The following is a 20703-nucleotide window of genomic DNA, read 5'->3' on the forward strand; positions in this document are numbered from 1 at the left end:
GGTGTGGGTTGTCTCTAAGGAAACATTTCTGATTACTGTTATCCTTTTTTTTTAATTGCAGTTATTTGGGTTTAGTTCTTTTTCTTGATTTTGTATTTTCCAGTCCTCTGTGATTTATTGGTTGTTTTTATTTATTGTTTAAAATTGTGTTTCCTGTCTACATCTGCAGGAGCTCCAGGCACTAGGAAATATATATATATATATATATATATATATATATATATATATATATATATATATATATATATATATATATATATATATATATATATAAATATATATATATATATATATATATATATAAAAACAAAAAATAGAATTAGACTTCAGTGCTTCTGAAAATAAAATCTTTTTAAATTTCTGATCTTACAATGTGCACAATGATGCTTTTTTGTTGCAAAAAAAATCTGCATATGATTTCTGTAAACTATTACATATGAGGTATTTACTTTGAAAAGAGGCATTTAATACACTTTCAGAGTAGTCTGGTGCTGTTTTTCAGGTGGTCAGTTAAGCTCCATACAAAGACACCTGCTGCTGTTTTGTAATCAGCTTTGATCTTTGGGGATGATAATATGTAGGAACCTGAACTCTGTGCAGATTTTAAAATAATTGACAGGTCATGCATTTCTGTCTCGAGTTAAAAAGTTTGGCCTATTGTAAGTCTTGTCCTGTGTTGAATGAAATAACCTGGATTTTAATGTTGTGAGTTATGATTGTGTAGTATATTAAAGACAATTGAATTGTTCCTTTCTTTTTGTATATTTGTACGGTACCTCTGCTGGGAAAAAATATATATTAGTGAGCAACATCTCATCCACCTGTACTTTTGACTACTGAAAGACCACATTGATTGTGAGCTGCAGCAACAATGATCCCTTGAATCAGAAGAAATGTCCAGCGTCCAAAATGCTCATGTCAATCTCCCTTTCAGAAAATGAAGTGTCTTCTATTATGTTTTAGTTTTTTTGTTTGGAAAATATGGTCTCTTTAGCAGGTGCGTTGTTGGCCTCAATTTCAAACGCCTTTAAAGTTCTAAAAGCTCTTGTGTTCAACAACAAGCTTGAATCCTTCAGAATAAAAGCATTCCCACAAGCGTTATCTGACTAAACTTAATTTTGCATATAAAAAACTAATTTGGCACGAAAGGTGCGCAGACTATGACTATCAAAATGCTTATTTTCACTTGCCCTTCATCTTCACGTTAAAAATTCGCTGTGTTGTTGACAAATGATTCAGGTCAAGCAATTACTGCCATAACGTTGTGGTGATTTTGAAGTTTAGTCACATAACTTACTTTTGGTTATTCAACTAAATTGTCTTCAATAGCTTGCAAATGTATTGCAGTGCTAATAAATGGATAAACAATATATTGGATAGGGAATTTTGTAAATAACAAGATGACAGTTGTAACTAATTTACGTGACAATGTTACGCTTTATTTTGAAGGTAAATAAGGTGCCCGGATAAGGGGCGGGAACAACAACACTAAGCTGTGCTGTAACGTTACTGTCAGACTGCTTCTGTGGATATCTACTGTACATCTCTTTTCAAGTAGCTACGTTAGAAAAACAACAAAGTACTAACAAAGCATATCGGGTAGTATACGATAAAAAACTCCCACTCATACAGGTTGGTAATTCGAGTGTTGGCTAAGAGTTAGATGAAATAAGCTTGTTTTATGTTGCTAGCGTCAACTCCGTTACATTATCCGATGAAAACACATCGCTCAACAGCGGAGCATGGTTAACGTTATATCGTTAGCTAACGTTATGTGCAGGTAGCTCGACGTAAGTTCATGTTACAAATAACCGGGTATGCTCAAGCCATATGAATTATGTTAGCTAGCTAGATTTACCCTGTGTGCTTAACCTAGAGTCATATCCTAACCCTAGGCTTAAGTTAGCAACGTTAGCTAATAGTTAGTAACAGTTAACGTTAGTGCTTTCCTGTTGCAAGTATTGCATTTTTACTTTGTTTAGCTAGGTTATAGCGGATTTGCTTCATTGCCCTCCAGGTGCGGAGATGATGGAGGAGAATGGGCAGCAGTCGTCTGACGCCCAGCAGCCAGACCTCAGTTTGAGGAAGGGGAACTACGAGGAAGAGAGCTTCAGGTTGGACTCTGCCCTGCGACTATTGTTGCATCGGCGTTTGTCAAAAAGTTCATGCTGCTCTGCAAACATACGAACACCTTAGATTAGAACATTATATAAATCATGCACGGACCTGCTGTATTGTTTAACGTTATGCAACTTCATTGAGAGTTACTGACTACCACGGTGTAGGCTACAAGAGGGAAATGATCACAATCAGGGACGTCACTAGGATTGAAAGACAGGGGGGCTTAGCCCCCAGGGTATTTGTAACTTGCGTTTGCAAAATCACATCTTTCGTTACTGTATTAGAGCTACACTTATGTCAATCACCAGTCAAGAAACCAATATGTTAACAAGTCAAAAGTGACGGACATATCATCTTCTTCCATTTCTACTCTGTTCCTTCTGTCTTATCCTTAAGATAAAACAAAACCCTGATGTTAATTTCATGACTTTGAAATGCAAATTGGTCACATGAAACAACATCCAAAATGTCCAAAAACAGACAAACAGAGACCAGACAGCTAATAAGTTGGTAAGTTAAACAAATATGACAAATAGCAGTACAAGAAAAAGAAAAAAATAGGCATCCCTGCATACTTTATCATGTAAGATATTAATATGGATCCTATTTAAAGTGGCTACTGTCTAAATACAATAACCTGATGGCGGAAGGAATAAAAGGTTTGGAGTAATAATTACTGTATATACTGTATGTAGGATTGCTTTCATTTTATTTTCACATGTGTTGTGGGCATGTGCTCATCTTTAACCTAGCCTGCATTTAGGCAACATCTACATATTTATTTAATTTATCACAGCCAATGAATGCAGAAAGTAAAATTGGTTAGAATATAGCTAGCATATATAATGAAATAATTTAGTTTAGGCTATGCATAGTACCTAGACCTGCCAACAAATGCTTATTGTTAGAAGAAAACCAAACAATCCTTAGACCTATAGACCACTACTGACCTCAATCACGCCAGCTCCCTCGGAATCAACTGCTCGGCCAATCTCCTGCTTCTCTTTCTCTCTGCTGAAATATCTTCCAATATCAATCTCATCTGCTCAATGAATTGAAGGATACGACTGTACAATAGCATTAACAGGGACCCTATGGCATTTAGTTTTCAGTGACAACAACATTCTATGGGGATTGATATTGTTTTTACTATAGAGATAGGCTATATTATTGGCAATGAATAAAGAGTTGTGATTAGCTTGATAAGTTAACCATTTCTTGTTTTTCGCTCGTTCACTCTAGCTAGACTTTAGTTTTCCATAGCAAACCAAAATATCCCCTTTCCTTTACCTCAAGAAAACGTAGCTAAAGGTAAGCAGGTCATTAAAAACAACTTACAATTTCACTCTGTATCACTACGTGTAATCAATCTTCCTTTCACCATTAACGTGTGTATCGGTGTGTATGTGTGGGGGGGAGGGTGCATAGCGAGTTCAGACCAAAGAGTAGCGACGAGACGAGATGAATCCCCCAGTTACTTGCAACGCTCTGAAAGCTGCCAGTTCACACCAATGCAACGAGACAGTGCGGTGCATCATCTTGATAGCACAACGACTCTCTGTACTTCTGTCTAACTTCCGACTTTTCGGCTATTTTTTTGTAGCTATATATATCATTTGTATATAAATATCAATGAGGATAAATCAAATTGTTATTGTTGTTCTTATTATTTAGGGGGGCTTAGGAACATTTTGGGGTAGCTTCAGCCCCCCTAAAATAGGCCTAACGACGTCCCTGATCACAATTACAAGATGAAAATATATGTAAGAAATTGTTTGATTAGGTTTACAAGTGTGCCTTGATAATATGGCGGTTTGCCATATTTTTTTTTCAGAGTTATAGAGAAATGTTAAGTCTAGCTGTATCAGACATGTTGTCGATAAGCAATCAAGATGTAGATTTTCTGAATGGACCTTGGCCTGAGATATTGTCCACTACACAATCTTCAGATCCTTCAGGTGATGCACTTATAGACTGTAGGATGCACTACATACAGCTACTGTAGAATGAGTAGTCATATATATAAAGTGTGTGTATGTGTAGCTGATGCACGGTAAGTGGATCCTACCAACTATTGCACAGTTACACAGTACTGTCACAGCCATAAAATGGTTTTGCTGACTGAGCTCATAAAAGTAATGGCATGTGGGAAGAAACTGCTTGTGGGTCTTGTTCATTAAGTAATAAGTGATTTAAAGAGCCTGACAGGGAATATTTCCTGGATGGTGGTTAATAATAAGTCACATGGTCTTTTCTGCTGTACCAATGGTAGATTGTAGCCTCTTGCTTTGTGATGTTTGGTTGTAGAGCCATACCAGACAGTTGAGGTGGAGGTGGTGACTGCTTAAGTTCCCTTGGCATATTGGGATAAAGGCTTAATTTCTTTCCTGGGAACTGTTTTGATGTCAAACCAATGATCAGTGTCACTTGAACTGTAGAGAGGCCCAATCATACAATGGCAAGTATGGTATTATGATAAGGGGGTCATTGTGATGGGCTGTGATGACACAATCTATATAGTGCATAATACAAAAGAGTGATATTATTATTATTATTATTATTATTATTATTCATTTCATTTAAAGTGTAGCGTCAGTAGTTGACCAGCTCTGTGAGTCAGTGCCGGCTGCTGAAAGCATAATTGTCTGTCTCATTTAGGGTTTAAAGTGCTGCAAGACTAAACACAGTGCAATGTTTTCCATTATACAAATCTGACTGCATTCTGGCAGGTGGATTAGGTTGCCCAATAATTAATGCGGCTTTAAAGAAAAAAAAAACAATGTGTTTCTGTCCTGTCTAAGAAAAGAACAGCCGAGTGCCCAGCAAAGGGAAAGCATTTTTATGTTTACTGGTGAAAGTTGGTTTCCCAATGTTTTATTAAGCCTAATGTTGAGGCATTTTACAGAGATTATACACTCACTCACTCACTCAGTCAGTCACTCAGTCCAACTCTGGAGCACCTAAAGCCGTAAACTGGGACTTCCCACATTTCACTCAGCGGTTTGATTCTACAGAAACAACCAAAACTTCGGACAGTTGTTAATTTTCTTCGTTCATTCCAAACATACTTAAAATTGTCACATTTTTGATATTTTTTTACACTGGTACACTGCCAACAATTTTTGGTCCTTTAGGAAAATACTTTGTCCTTTCGTATTTTATCACTTCAACATTCAGTCTTTCAAGAAGACAGCAGACCTTACTGCATTTAACACTTTGTGCCAGAATGGATGAGATCAGTCGGTTATTTGGCACCATGGGGCGTGTCCGCTCTGACAGCCTTTCCAGCAATGCCACACAGTCTACAGGCAGCAAACTGGTTCTACGCCATCGGCTCAACCAGCTGATGACGTGCGTGGACGACCTGGACCCCAAAAACGAGCTGCATGAGGAAATGGTGAAGACTCTGGATAAAGCCTTCCTCCTCTGTGGCAAGAGAGCCAACAAGCCGAAAAAAAACAGTTTCAGGTGGAAAAAAAAAAAGTCACCTCTTCGCTTGTCTTTTCTGTGTGTGCTGAAGCTGGAAAGATAGTTTGATATAATATAAGATAGTTTTTTTGTATTCAGCTCTGTACTCTTTAACATGCTTTAGATTTTTTTTCTGCTGTGATTTCAAAGAACTGGCCATTAAAAGACACTCTTCATTCTTGCTAATTGAAACCCTCCAGGGGAACGTTGTCCTTTGGATTTCTGTCATACATGTTACTGTCGTAGCTGAGCAAAGAAAATTCAACCATATGAATGTTGCCAGTTTGGGCGAAAGGATGAATGGTCTCATTATCTATCTTAACAGTAGCAGCCTGATTTGCGCGTGGTAGTATCACAGTGTTTATACTGTAACAGCGTTTACACTTGAATGATGTGCTCATCTTTGGTTTTTCCTCACTGAATGAAGCTCTTTGTCAAAGTACAGTTCTGTTTCATTTTGTGTTGTGGTGCAGCTGGATGTTTTTCAGTCTTAAGGTGATCCTTTATATTTTAAAGGTATATTGTCATACCCAATAGCTTGTTCAGTTCTAAACATCTATGTCCATTTATTATCAATGGAGTATGTATATTTTTTTGGGATGTGAGTGCTGCAATGACTATTTTCCCATCTTCCGTGCCCGCAGGCTACACATGGTGACGTGGAATGTGGCCACAGCTTATCCTCCAGATGACATGACCTTGCTTCTCCATCTGAACTCCCCAAAGAGCCCAGATCTCTACGTCATTGGGTAGGTGGTGCATGGAATGTGAATTGATTGTTGGGGTCAGTATTTCGTGTATATAACAGACAGAGTGACTGACAATTAAGACCCTGTGTGTAATAGTTTGCAGGAGGTGTACTCGGGGCCATTGAGGTTTGTGTCGGACACTATATTCGATGACCCCTGGAGTCACCTGTTGATGGCCACCTTAGCACCACGGAAATACGTTAAGGTACAAATCTTCTTAAAACACCCTGATACACATTCAAGGTGACACCCATTTCCAGGTAAACAAGAACAGATTAATCTTTCAAGTGTCAGTTTTGTGCCCCCTTGTAATAAGTGTAAATCCTTGATAGCTTTTATTTGGAGTATAATGTTGCACTGTATTTACTTTGTGTGTGTTTCAGGTGTCATCCATCAGAATGCAGGGTCTGCTGCTGCTCTTCTTCTCCAAACTGGAGCACGTCCCCTTCATCAGAGACATTCAGGCCACATACACACGCACAGGCATTTTTGGTTACTGGGTGAGAAACACACACACACACACACACACACAGGACTCCACTGATTTAGCATTGCACTTGTGTTATTCTGTCAGACTCACAATGGACAGTTAAAAAAGCAATCAAAATAGATGCAGCAGCATTCTTTTTCCTTGTTCGGTCTTTTCATTACCCAAAATGCAACTCAACCGCCAACAGTTTGGTCGCAAAATCGGGAGTATGTTGCTAGTGGTCGCTAATGTAGCCTCTAGTCTTAAACAGAGATGAGGAGTGGTCTATGGAGGTCTGGTAAGATCACTTCTACTGCTCACTCCACATCCCCGGATTCTTTTTCCTTTTCAAACTTGTAGACTTCAGTAGCTCCAACTGATGCTGACTCACATTTTATCACTTATCACTATAACACAGCTTCCTCTGGAGAGCTTTACACAGTTTTTTTCTTCACATATGCAGTAGTACTGCCTAACACTAGTAACCACACTAATGTGTAAAATTGGCACAGTTCCCCTTTCAATAAGGGATGGGATGCAAAAAACACACATTCCACTTGTGTTACTTTGTCAACCGAACTACAGAAACAGAAGTAGCCTAAATGTTTGACTTGCTAAGTTTTTCCCCCCAAAATGTCAAATATAGCATCTGTTGCACTTGTCAGAAGTTGATAATTTTGTCTTTTGTTTCTGTCTTAGTTGTTAAAGCACTGATTTGTCTCTCACACAGGTGAAAAACTGAAGGAACAGTGCAGAGTAGTTTGACAGAATTTGTGGTTCCTCTGTTTCTCATCTCTTCCTGTTTGTCTCTCAGGGTAACAAAGGTGGCGTGTCTGTCCGTCTGTCTTTCTATGGCCACATGCTCTGTTTCCTCAACTGTCACTTGGCTGCGCACATGAAGTATGCCACAGAGAGAGTGGATGAGTTTGAGTACATCATGGACACACAGACCTTTGACTGTAAAAAGGCTTCAAGAATTGTTGATCACAGGTGAGTAGATACACAGAATACAAACTCCAGCTTGCCCAAACAGATGTTTTAAAAATATGACAGACCTTAAAGAAGGTCTTTAAGCTTCATTTATCTCACAGTCTCTGCATCATGTATAAAGTCGGTACAGTCACCCATTCTTTGATAGTTCTCATTTCTTTATCCACCAACTGCTTTCTCTTGCTGTCCATCCTCCCTCCTCTGCCCCTCTCTCGGTCCAGGCTGGTGTTCTGGTTTGGAGATCTCAACTTTCGAATTCAGGACCATGGCATGCACTTTGTCCGCTCCTGTATCAACAATCAAAACTACAACCTGCTGTGGAGCAAAGACCAGGTTTGACCCTTCCAGAACCATTCAGCTGTTTACAGCATAATCAACTCCTGTTCATATGAGGGTTCATAGGGATCCCAGCACAACACTTAAATGATCTGTGCATGAGCAGCCAGAATATTATTATTCATGCTTTGATACTGTATATTTGTAATTTGGGAATTAGTGACAGCATGAAATGTGTGCGTTGTCGTTCTCAGTTGACCATGATGAAGAAGAATGAACAGATGCTCCAGGAGTTTGAGGAAGGTCCTCTGGACTTTCAACCCACGTACAAGTTTGACTTAAACTCCGATACTTATGACAGCAGGTAACTGTTTTAGTAACATCATTATAATCAGTCCTAACTAATCATAATTTAAAATAGTTTTTATTTCTAGTACTTGCCTCTTAATTATGGTAATTTGTATATATTGCATCTGTGCCTTTTTTTTCAACTTCACAGGCTCTACAGGACATGGTTTGGCTTTAAGTAAGCGTTAAAAACACATTTGTGTCCACATCTCCCTTAATATATCATGTCACCCCTTTTTGAATTCACCTAACTGCACTACAGTATGTGCACACATGCTACTTTTAACAAGATGCTAAAAGTAGTATCCTCTTTTTTTAATAATATAGTAAGTCATGACCAATTTTCAAAGACTTAATGAAGATCATCTTCATCTGTAACATACTGCAAATCAAACAAACCAGCAGGTGGAGCTAACAGTCTTTTCAAGACAAATGTCAGATTGTCTGTGCAAAGAAAAGACTGAAATGCTTGTTTATTTTGCAGAATGTTGTCTGAGCTCACAGACCTGTTGTTTTGGGGGCCAATACTATTGCTGTTAAAGGTACCCTGTGGAGTTTTTGACCACTAGTGGAACTGTTGCACGATATTTTTATGAGTGGATCCCCACTTGTTTTGTATCATTGTTGCGCGAATGAGAACACAGGCGTGATCCACATTCCTTCTGACAGTTTCATGTTATTCTCATAATAGACAGTTGGTGGAGGTAATGCACCAAGAAACGTAGCAATGCAAAATGCAGGGACTTCTAGCGAGCCAACATGAATGTAAACAATGCAGAAATTTAAAAAACAATTGACTTTACAGATGTTTTATGAGAAAGATAAGACATTCAACACATTTGTTAAGAATCAAGGCTGCATAAATGTGCTTTGATGAGAAACACTAGATGTTTATTCAACTTTTTGTTTAAAAACTCCAAAAGGTACTTCTAAAGGGCAAAATATCAGTAGTCCATATTAACCTGCCTTTAACCAACAATGTGTATTACCATCTTATTGCTTTCAGAGCTTGTTTATAAAAGGGAGTGTCCCAGAACAGCTGCTGCGTAACTGTTAACATGCATGGCCAGAAATAGATGTTTTGGTAACATGGTAGCTATGAATGTGGATAATTCAATATGTGTGTGTTGGATTATAATTAGATCCATTAATCACCCAGACATGCTACCGCCTATGATGGAGGTTGCTGGCAGACAACAGCTACTGTGTGGTCTGTAAAAATCTGTTTAAATCATGTCACATTAACTGTAACAAAGATCAAAGTGTAATACACAGCCATTTCCTGTAATATGACAATGTAAATTGTAGCTGCCTTAACATACTAGTAAATACATTTTAAGTCATGTAATATTAGACATCTCATATCAAAATATAAGTTCAAAATTTAGTTTAACACTTAAACTCTGTGTCTGAAGAACCTTAGAATCACACATTTTGTATCTGTTAGACATAATATATCTCAAACATTGGCATTAAACATATCCATCTATTAAATTCCATGGCACAAAATAGCAGCTTGTACGATAGAATGTAATACTTATATATTTACATAGACAAACTGAAGCTTTTACCTTTTGTATTGGATGTACTGTATATACAGGTCCACTAAGGCCCATAGTACTTGCAATTTGTTTGACACCTTGTCTGATATATTGTTACACAGTGAAATTACAGTATTGCAAACACCTAGCAGCTTACTTACTTGCTGCCCACCTCTCCAGTTTTTTTTTTTGATGATTCAAATAGGTCCGCTGTTGTGATTGCTGAAGGCTGGTTCTAGAGCTTTGAGGCAAAATTAAAAATGCAGAGCCAGGAAAATAGCTACATCAATGAAAGAATGGCCACAAAAATAGCGACAAGGGTAAATGGGATTGATGCAGCTCTACAGGTCATTGTCATTCAAATACCTAATAGAAAAAACAGCTCAACAAATGGAATATTCCTTTGTTCATTGTGACAAATATTAAGTTAACTGCTCCCAGAAACCACTGCCACACCTTCTTTGTTGACTGAAATGTACTTCCGTTGACATAGATTACTCACTAACTCTCCTTTCAAACAGAAATACGCTAACATGAACACGATGTCGGACTGAATAATATAGTGAAACAAAATGGCAATTTAGTCTGATTGTCAGGCTAGTGAGAAGACAAACCCCCACACCCCCACACTCAACTTTTTCATCGGTCACCCAGTTATGCACCTTCCAACACCCTTGATTATTTCTTGTTATAAAGAGTTGTCTTTGTCTCCTAACTAAAGCCCGCCTCTCTACTCTCTGTCCGTTGATGATTTGTTAACACATGTCCAGCGGTAAGAAGCGTAAACCTGCCTGGACCGACAGGATTCTGTGGCGGCTCCGACCCAAGGCCCCACCCTCTGACGAGCGAGATGAAAACAAGGTTGGACCGGATGCCAAGAAGGTCGGGCATGTGGAAGAGGATGAGGAGTACCCGCTGAAGATCAGGCAGGACTTGTACACCAGCAACATGGAGTACAGCATCAGTGACCACAAGCCTGTCATCAGTGTCTTCACACTGGAGGTGAGAAACTGGAACACAGTAAAGCCGTTGGTTGGATTATATATTTAGGGTATGAGTCAAATTCTTGTTTTGTTTTGAGAACAAATCCCACGAAAAGACTAAAACCAACAATGAATTGATTCTTCTAACATATTGTGTGTGTGTATCCAAAGGCTGATTTTATTCCTCTGTGCCATAGAGCTCCCTTGTTCAAAAACTATTAAAAACACATCAATGAGCCACATTGTTGCACTGGCTGACATGTTCCTTCATTACGATGAACACACGCTGTAGCTTATTTTTTAATTCACAATCCCCAACAAAAACACCATTTGTTATTTTTGAGAAACTTGCTAAAAACTTCAGTGCCCATCTGTTTAGGCAGTAACTGAGCCTAAAAGTCAAAGTTTGAGTTCAGATCCATTGGCAGGTTTTTGAAAGTGGGAAAGTATTGGGAGACAGATTAACACATTTCTGGTTTTGGTATTGTAAAGGTGCAGTAGGTAAGACTAACTAACTTTCTGTCATATTTGCTGAAACTGACCCTATGTTCATGTAGAACTACATGAAGCAGGTCATTTAAAAAAAAAAGAATCCAGCTCCTCTGGCACCACCTACAGCCTGTAGTGTGATTTGCAAGAATCCACCGCTCCCTGTTCAGATACACCAATCAGGGCCAGGGGGGAGTGTCTAACTGCATGTCAATCACTACTAAGGCACACGCATTCATTCTCCCTTGTGGGGGGAGGGGCTTAGGAGACCGTTTGGGCTTTAGCAGAAAGAGGGGGAGGGACTGAGAAGTTGTCGATGTTAAAATTCTTTGGCTAAGTCCTGGATCTTCACAATCCTACCAACAGCACATTTTATGGGATTTGTTGGCAAAAACAGAACTGTAGGATTTTACCAGCCTCATCCTTTAATGTTTTTAAAGGCTTTTAAAGGATAACTGCTCTTTCCGCCAAAGCCATACCCTGTCCCTCAGTGTTAACGAACGTGAAAGATAGTTTGTGTTTTCGCCCCATTATTCGGATCCTCCCCAAAATTGAATGGGTTCTTCCTTGGCCCATGCTACACCCTTCCATTAACTTTCATAAAAATAATCGTGGCCTGTCGTTTTTCCGTAATCCTGCTGACAAACCAACAAAGGTAATAACAGGATTGAACAGGATGTATCCTTTTAAATATCTACAAATACATTTACATATTCATATGTGTATCATTAACCTTCAAAAGGCAAGATGATTGAACTTGTAGGTTTATTTCTCCACCTATCCAGCTGAGGAAGATGTACGAGACTCCTCTGGTGCGTCTGCAGGCAGAGGGCGACTGGAGCGCAGACATTGATGCAATGGTTCTCTACAGCCCTCTGCAGCCGTTCCCCTCCAGTACATGGGACTGGATCGGACTCTATAAGGTTGTCTGAACAACAGCCATTTACCACTGGCAATTGAAATGTGATATTTCAGTATGACAATCTTGAATGTGTGTATTTAACTCAGGTTGGATTCACGAGTGTGTCGGACTACATCACCTACACGTGGGTCAAAGACGACGAAGTGGCCTTCAATGAAGAAGTCATACAGGTAGTAATTCGTGCACCAATGAGTAAGACGCACTATCTTAAGAAAAAGGTATCAGAATAAAACCAACTGATGATATAATAAAAGATACATAAATAAAACAAAAGTTTTTTGTTTTTGTAGGTATATGTTAGTAAAGAGGAAATCCCTGTGCGCGGAGGGGAGTGTGTGCTGTGCTACTACAGTAGTACTCTGCAGTGCATTATTGGAATCAGTGAACCATTCAAGGTAAGTATATAGCACATACTGTACTGTGTACAAAGAGTACTCCACAAATGGCCATTTATTTTCTCCTCCATCCTATTTGACAACTTAAAACTGATTTAATTGGTCAGAAATGTTCCTGGGGCGCCTGGGTAGCTCACCTGGTAGAGCATGCGCCCATATACAGAGGTTTACTCCTTGATGCAGACGGCCACAGGTTCGACTCCAACCTGTGGCCCTTTGCTGTATGTCATTCCCCCTCTCTCTCCCCTTTCATGTCTTCAGCTGTCCTGTAAATAAATGCCCAAAAAGCAATCTTTAAAAATCTGGGCATGTATGTAAGCATCAGTCTGACCTGCTGCTCTCTCTCTCTCTCGTAGGTCCATGAGTCCAAGGTAGCCAGTGAGGAAGGCTTGATGCCTGAGAAGATCAACGGACTTGACAAAACCATTGCCAGCGAAAACTTTTTGAACTGATCTGTCAGTGTGGTAGGATGTAGAAATGGATCTTGTTTTGGCCTGGATTGTTGCTGGATTGTTTCCTAATTTATCAGATTAGGATGCGTTTCCTGTTAATGCTGTTACACATGCCCACTGACTTCTCTAACGCTGCCGGCGTGGCTATAAGTGACTTACATTTCTGTGGTCAGTACTTTTTTTTTTTTTTTGGTCTCCTAGGGTCACCTTTTCTCCACGTATGTTGACCAGAATGGAAGGTCTGACTGAAATCAAGCAAAGCAGAATCTATTAGCAATCCTTCATCAACTGACTTAAAACCTGTTTCCCCCAGAATGGAAACTCACATTTAAATTGGTCTGAGCGTAGAACAAAGAAGTGCCAGCTTTGTGTCCTGGCTTAAAGCTTAATAAAATGACAAAGTTACTATACTGTGTACAAGATTGCTTTATGAGATATGATGAAGTGCTTTGATTGGATGTTATGTGTTTGGTTAATGAGGAATTTGGTTGCCAGGTTAGACATATTGATAAAACAGAAGGTGTTAGTATGTTGTAGGATCTGTACAGGCCCGCTGCTTTGTGTGATCAGTCCAGTGTGTCGGTTGATGAAAGGAAGTGCTCCATTCAAGGCTGTGTTAGAAAATCCAAATATTTGTCTCCATGTTTTAATGCTGGACATCATGCTCTCACAGCTGCTTCCGTGTGGCAGAATGAAAAGCTGGTACACTGAATATTTGAGTCTGGCTAGTTTGGAAGGGTGAACACACCCTAGCCAAACTTCACCGGACTACTACAGTTATGTCAAGACAAAGGGAATTGCAAAACTAACAAAGCTCATTCACCTTAATTTGTTGTCATTTTTCAGCAAAATGAGTAAATAATAACAATAAAATATAACTCTGTGTGTGTGTGTGTGTGTGTGTGTGTGTGTGTGTGTGTGTGTGTGTGTGTGTGTGTGTGTGTGTGTGTGTGTGTGTGTGTGTGTGTGTGTGTGTGTGTGTGTGTGTGTGTGTGTGTGTGTGTGTGTGTGTCTCAGACTACTTGTGGCTCATTTTCAGCTTGCAGTCTCATTAGCCCACTTGCACTTTGCAGTTGTTGAAGAAATATTCATTCCCTTTAAAAAAAATTATATCACAGCGAACTGGAGAAAGATATGTTGCACTGTTTATTGTTAATGTATAAGTATTTATAGGTTGTCATGTTTAAGTGTGTAAAGAAAGAATATAATTAGTAAATTAAATTAATAAAAATAAAAAACATGGTTTCAGCAAGTGCCTTTGAAATGATTGTGGCTTTATATTTAGTGTACTGTACCATGCTGCTCAGTTTTGATACAATATGTGTCATTAATATTCATCAGATTATCATAACATGGCGTGATTTTCATGGCCTCTTGCTGTTCCTCTTGATTATAAATATTGCTGTTCTAAACTTTCACCAACACAAAGAGTGAATGTTGTTACTGGCTTGCTGGAATCAATTATATTAACCAATTTATGTTAGTTTGGGTTTTTTTTTTTACTAAAAAGTGACCTATTTTCTGAAATAGTAATGTAATGTACTGTAAGACAATGCCAACAAATGTATAGCTTTGCAAATGAAAATAAATAACTTACTTAATTCTTTGTGTTGTTTATTACTATTCTATTCTCGATCATAACATTTACTTATCTTATCATTGTCATTAGGTGTATAATTCGAAAGTTTAATGTCATCAAAACAGTGAAATGTAGATAGTAATCGACGGCAACTCCAGAAAAATGGGCTGTATCCACCCATAACATGTTATCTGTCGCCATAGTCACTATTTGTTAAATTACATTTGACCTCAAGCGAGAGATGGAACACATCAAAACAAGGTATGATACTTTAGTGTTTTTTGCTGTAATGTGTGTTTTGGGGTGAGGTTGTAGCCATAGAAATAGAACTGGAATTTTATTTCTATGTTGCGTCCTCTACGTGTGCAGTTTCACATTTCCTCACTGTAGCCAACAAAATATATACAGCAAATAATAAATGTCTACAACCTTCAGGGATTACTCCCAATATTGCAGTTTTGGGATTATTTTGTAGAAACCTTCAAAACATTATAAAATAAACTAAAGTCTAGTTCCGTGACCAACATATCTGTAAATATCTGTTATTTTCCCATTGGTGTTCTTTCCATGTACTTGCGAGAGTAATGATATGGACTTCTCGGAGCATTACTTATTTTATTACTTACATCTCACTTTGCACCGGTTTTGTAACGCCTAGTTAATCTGCACTTTATGTAGCCTTTTGTATTCTGTATTCCTGTATTGTATTGAATGTGAAACTGTATGTTGTCCTGCACGCTTATGCTTTTCATGGCCAGGTCAAGAAAAGCAAATGAGACCTTGTTCTCAACAGCCTACCTGGTTAAATACATTTTTAATAAGCAGTTTTGTGTCATAGCTATAGCTTGATATTATTTTCTATTAGGTTAAAATACAAGTTGACCCTTAGTTTAGTTTGTATTTAGCAAAAGGAACATCACAAATATATCAAGCATGTCAAGTTTACTTAGATACAGAGTATTATATTCTGAACCACTTCCTCTTCACGCAAGCACAAAGGCATGCAAACTGACAAACTAAAGGTCACTAAAACTAAAATCAAAATGTAAACCTTAATTTAAACATTAGGAAATAATATGAAATAATGAAAGTACATTTTAACAGCACAAGTACTTGTCTTTTATCCCTAATGAAACATTGATCTAAGATCTCTGAAGCAGCTCATCCATTCCGAGGAGCTCTCTCTTTATTTCAAGTGAACGTGGATTCGGCACTTCGCCTAAAAACAGAGAGAGGAAGGGGGAAACCTCTTACCATAGGAACTTTTTTAACAATGTAAATACAAATGTGTGAGGCAGGAATGTTACCGTATGCCAACGTAGTGTGATGAGGGGCAGGGTCAGATGACAGTGGGGGCAGGTGCTGATCTGGTCTGGGTCACCTCCGTCACCCCAGGGACCTCTGCTGGGTCCGTCTGACGGAATTGTTGACTTATAGGTCCTGCTTAGCCAAGGAGTGGCCCCCTGCCTGAAGAAATCATCCTCACTCTCTGCCTCTTCATCGTCCCACCTGGTTGCTGGAACACACTCCAGCTGGTTTGTTGGATCCAGACAAAGGTGTTACTTCAATGACTGCTTGTTGAAAAATGCTGTACAGTGGATTTGGGCTTGAAGCGAGACTATGGGAGAAGTATGGAAGCCCCGATTTTCTCAACTGCGTTAATGACTTATGAACAGGTGAAAAAAAGGATGCCAGGATAATTTTACTTACTAAAAGTAAAATTAAAAGTTACTTTTGTTTTTTTTCATTTTGGAGAGCATTCGAATCACGGGCGAATACACTCATTTTGTTAACATTGCGAGATGTTTTTAATGCTCCACATAAGGTATGTGTAGCGTCAGTTAATTGTTCCCATATTCTATGAAATGCTTGAAAAGATGTATACCTCATGTTCCTCTATATCCTCAGCTGGAAATGATGCCATACAGGTCCTACAAGTCACTGCTATATTAGCTTTAAAAAATAGAAAACAGACATGGTCATAGTTAAAAGAAAAAAACTATTCTGTAAGTTAATTGGTGTTTGTGCTGAAACCTCAAACATCCCCTTACTCTTGTTTGGTGGCAGTTTGCTGGTAGTTTGAGGAGGACCTGTGCCATTGTCAGTAGCTGAGCAGGTCAAGCTGTGCTTGGGCTGGTCCTTCAGGGTGACGTAGCGGCCGCAGTCCCTGCAGAGTTCAGTGCGACTCCCACAGACCAGACAATGTTTGCCCAGCTCCTTCCACGGCAGCTCCAGCTCGCAGAACTGACAGCTCTGCAGACGCTCCACGCACTCATCAGACTGGGAGACGGAGCAGAGAAGAGTCAGACTGATAAATAGGAGTTTAACCTTTACTACAGATCTGATGTCAGACAGTGTTGCTCTTTTGGATGCTCTTGCTCCCCCCCCCCCCCCTTGTTGACAGGAATTAAGTTATGGGGTAACTCTGAATATTTGCATCTTCTGGCATTTGTTGGTGTGATGGCCACAGCCATGGCCAGAGGCCACACAGCAGTCTTAAAAATGGTAACTTCTTGCACTCACATTTATTTTCTTTGGCTTATGTTTTCTAAAGATTGGTTCATATCATTTTCCAGATACATTATACATACTTTATTTAGTTGAAAGCAAAAGGTATCTTTTTTTAGCACGCACATTTAGTTACTTTTGTATTGTCTATTTCTTTCTTGTAACCATTATTTTTTTTAGCTCATGACTTTGGAGATTCCACACTAAGATCTTTCCAGGCAGTCTGCTGGGCAAAAGGGTGATGGCTGGAGAAAGAGCTGTTTTATAATTGGCTTTGGTTTTTTTTTTTTTTTTCTGGCATAAGTGTTGGTTTTGTTTTGATTGTTCTTTGTAGTTTAATTAGTACTGTTTTATTGTTAGATTCCCCTTTGTGTCAACCATGGTCTGATCAGCCAGTATATTTGTTCCCTTTCTTTCATGTTTGTTAGGTCAGGGCAGTTGTACGTTAGTTTGTTCTGTTTAGTTGACCTCTTTTATGGGTCCAGAACTTATCTTCACTTTTGTTGTTTAATAATTCTTGCTATTTTGGGGTGAATAAAACTCCTTCTTTTGAAACTTACCTGTGGCTCCATGTGCCTTACTGCTTTGTCCCTCACCGTTGGCATGAAAGTGGAAATGAAATGAGGAACTTTCTGGAGTTTCAATCCAGAATAATGATCAATCCTTGAAACCCCTCATGAGAGACCAATTTTAAAAAGTATGTTTAAAATCAAAGCAACAGTGGCCTACTCTACATATCCTAACTTTTAGTCCCTAGTGTGGCTTACTGGATCCTACACTTCCCATAATGCAACAAGATCATTAGAGATGTTTCCTATACTGTACAATACTATACTATAGCTTATGTCCAGGCAAACACCCCCAACAGTACCACTATACTTACCTCATGATCCAATAGGTGACAACGTTCCATCTTCTGGTTACACTTGGAGCATCTTACCTGCAAACAAACAGAGTTGTTAACCTACAGAACATGCACCAGCGTGTGTGTGTGTGTGTGTGTACCTGGGTGTGCTCTTCCTCTCTATGTTGGTTCAGTTGCTCTCTGGGAACTGGTTCATCACAGTCAGGGCAGAGACATAAGAAGCGGCTGCAGTGTGTTTCATGTAGAGCAAAGTTGGCCTCTGCGACCTCCTTGTGGCTTAAAGAGAAGAGAGGGTCATATTCTGTCTGTCATGACAGGTATAAAAAGGTATAGAAAGCTGTATCCTTAGGGTTTATTTATTATTCTGGCATATTTAGATTCAACCCCCATCCACACCCCAGTAATCTTCAAACAGTCCCTTATGGTTACTGGCTGATATGAGTGTATATACATTTTTTTTCTCAGTTTTTCTCCACTCTATGCAATTGTCAACCTTTATTGCGACTGGATTATTTACACCAAGAACTACGCAGAGGTAGCCTGACAAGCCAGACCCACATCTAGATAATGGGTCTGGGAACTCACCATTGACAGGGCTCAATCCGAGGGGCGGGATAAACGGTTGTCTTTCAAATTCCCTCTGCACATAATAGGATAGCGCTACAACCAGGCAGAGCAACGAAGAAGGCAGCAAAGCTAGTTGATAGATTAAACTTTTGCCGTATGCGGTCGGCAAAACTCCGAACACATGTTCCTTTTTTAAGAATGACTTCAGTGCCGTTCTTTGTTCTTTTCTCAAAGAAAAGCTTAATTCAAAGTCTTCCAGAAGACCGCTGTTCCCAACAGCAGCAGACATAAGCCCGCCCACCGATTCTATACACGATGTGATTGGCCTGACCAAAATTTGGTTTTTCCAGCTCGCAAGCAAAAGGAGAGTGCCTAGACTGACTCTGGCTGCAAATTAAATTTGGCACTAGGGTGCGTCTAGATTTCTAGGCTAATGCAGAGGGGATTCATGTGTAAAGTTTAGTTCTTTAAAAAAAAAATGTTTTTAAGTCCACAATTATTATTATTATTATTATTATTATTATTATTATTATTATTATTATTATTATTAATTATCGTAATATATTCAAAGAGGTGTCAATACTGGGGCAAGACAGGAAGTTGTTACATTATGCATTGACTGTGAAAATTACTACTGACTCACTGAATTATTGATTTGACTGGTGTTGTTATTGGATTTAAAAAGAAGAATCAGTTGACACTAGTAATTAGGCACACACTTTAAAGGTGCCCTGCCATACAAAATCGTTTTAACTTGCATTTTTTGAAATATGTTAGGTATGTGTTAGTGTTATGTTGTGAATGTGAAAATGAACTGCTGCCTCCTCTATCAGCTCTAGCCACTGAAAAGAAATAAGCGGAGAAATCAGGCCAATTACAAAAGCTGGTCAGTCTGACATCATGTTGCCTGAGCTCATTACTATTCATGAGCTCGCCCAGTTGGGCTGGGTAAAGGATTCTGACAGCCAGGCTCTCATTGGCTGTTAGCTAATCAGATTCAAACAGCTTAGCTTGTTGAATATTAATGAGAACTGGCAGAAATTGAGCTGAGTCGTCCTGTAGGCTTTCTATACCACGCTAGAATGACTTGAACAAGGCAACCATGGCATTTTTTTTCCACAAAAAATGTTACAGAGTCCATGGTAGAACTTCAGACGTTAGCTACCACAAAGTAATGAAATACGTGTGGCAGGGCACCTTTAAAGAAGACCATCAACAAGAGGTGTCCCTCTGGTAAATGTAGACCATAACACCTTTTTCTTTTTCATCTTGAGCACAAAAGTGAACTGTTTGTACCCATTGTCCTATGAAATGTAGTCATGTTATGTGTCCACTGTGGAAACATCTGCCCTGTTTCCAAAATCTGTAGTAGGCTACAGTAAGCCTAATACAGAAAGTGAAAGGCAAAGTATGTATCCTCCTCGGGCTGTAGCCTATCCTTCTAGGTAATGAGTCTTACTTCTTTCTAATGAAATCACTTTATGGAAAAGTCCATTAACACAATTTACAAGTGCTTGCCTTGCCATCAGATATTCACAAGTAGGTTACAATGAATGTGAGTTAGGAGTTCCAGTTTCTTACAAATAGCGGCTTACGTAGGTCTAATGCACCAAGCAGGACTAACCTACGCTGCCTGTGGGGTGTTTGTTGGAATACAGCCGTCCAAATCAAACTGACATAAATATTATTCATATAATTCTACTTGAACTAAAAGTAAACTCTCACCACTGGCCGCAGGTGCGTGTTGCCTCTTTGTTATCCATCGACAAAAATCCTTGAATAATAACCCACTGACAGCTAAAGTGTCATGACTTGACACTTGGTCTCAATTCAGCAGAACCGAAAGCTAAACCGTTCTGTTTCAGCACTTGTTGTTATTTGCGCATCTGACACATGATGGCGCCAAAGGTCTAATGTGACTGCTATGGTTGTGTCAGTTCAATTTACGGTAAGCTTGATTGTGACTGCAGCACCGAATCAT

The 20703-nt window shown here is 39.1% G+C and overlaps 2 protein-coding genes across 8 annotated transcripts; one reads left to right on the forward strand and one right to left on the reverse strand.

Annotated features, from left to right (window-relative positions):
- Positions 1-1479: 1479 nt before the first annotated feature.
- On the forward strand, positions 1480-13608 carry inpp5ka (inositol polyphosphate-5-phosphatase Ka). 7 transcript variants are annotated; one of them, XM_039777945.1, is made up of 15 exons: positions 1480-1632; positions 2018-2114; positions 6234-6338; positions 6435-6543; positions 6722-6838; positions 7622-7797; positions 8019-8130; positions 8328-8437; positions 8573-8599; positions 9581-9631; positions 10733-10964; positions 12220-12357; positions 12443-12526; positions 12647-12751; positions 13108-13608. In XM_039777945.1, exons 2-15 carry the CDS (start codon positions 2026-2028, stop codon positions 13201-13203), a joined length of 1551 nt encoding a protein of 516 aa, XP_039633879.1. In that variant the 5' UTR covers positions 1480-1632; positions 2018-2025; the 3' UTR covers positions 13204-13608. The 7 variants fall into 7 exon arrangements, with proteins under 7 accessions (XP_039633879.1, XP_039633892.1, XP_039633885.1 ...); XM_039777951.1 differs by lacking the exon at positions 1480-1632 and adding an exon at positions 1669-1790; XM_039777958.1 differs by lacking the exon at positions 9581-9631.
- Positions 13609-14646: 1038 nt separating this feature from the next.
- On the reverse strand, positions 14647-20603 carry xaf1 (XIAP associated factor 1). Its single transcript, XM_039777970.1, has 7 exons — positions 20448-20603; positions 18296-18431; positions 18174-18230; positions 16834-17062; positions 16668-16735; positions 16090-16314; positions 14647-16001 (listed from the first exon to the last, which is right to left on the reverse strand). Exons 1-7 carry the CDS (start codon positions 20483-20485, stop codon positions 15969-15971), a joined length of 786 nt encoding a protein of 261 aa, XP_039633904.1. The 5' UTR covers positions 20486-20603; the 3' UTR covers positions 14647-15968.
- Between the last annotated feature and the right edge of the window lie 100 nt (positions 20604-20703).

This window comes from Perca fluviatilis, chromosome 2 (genome assembly GCF_010015445.1).
Source record: "Perca fluviatilis chromosome 2, GENO_Pfluv_1.0, whole genome shotgun sequence".
NCBI lineage: Eukaryota > Metazoa > Chordata > Actinopteri > Perciformes > Percidae > Perca > Perca fluviatilis.

What these genes read in the sequence shown, in the direction of transcription:
- inpp5ka (XM_039777917.1), top strand. Translation starts at nt 5,348, where the DNA reads ATGGATGAGATCAGTCGGTTATTTGGCACCATGGGGCGTGTCCGCTCT. An exon ending in CCGAAAAAAAACAGTTTCAG is followed by an intron (nt 5,590 to 6,233) that starts GTGGAAAAAAAA and finishes CCGTGCCCGCAG; the next exon opens with GCTACACATGGTGACGTGGA. An exon ending in CCAGATCTCTACGTCATTGG is followed by an intron (nt 6,339 to 6,434) that starts GTAGGTGGTGCA and finishes TGTGTGTAATAG; the next exon opens with TTTGCAGGAGGTGTACTCGG.
- xaf1 (XM_039777970.1), bottom strand. Translation starts at nt 20,485, where the DNA reads ATGGATAACAAAGAGGCAACACGCACCTGCGGCCAGTG. An exon ending in CAAACTGCCACCAAACAAGA is followed by an intron (nt 16,736 to 16,833) that starts GTAAGGGGATGT and finishes TATTTTTTAAAG; the next exon opens with CTAATATAGCAGTGACTTGT. An exon ending in TCACACTACGTTGGCATACG is followed by an intron (nt 16,002 to 16,089) that starts GTAACATTCCTG and finishes CTCTGTTTTTAG; the next exon opens with GCGAAGTGCCGAATCCACGT.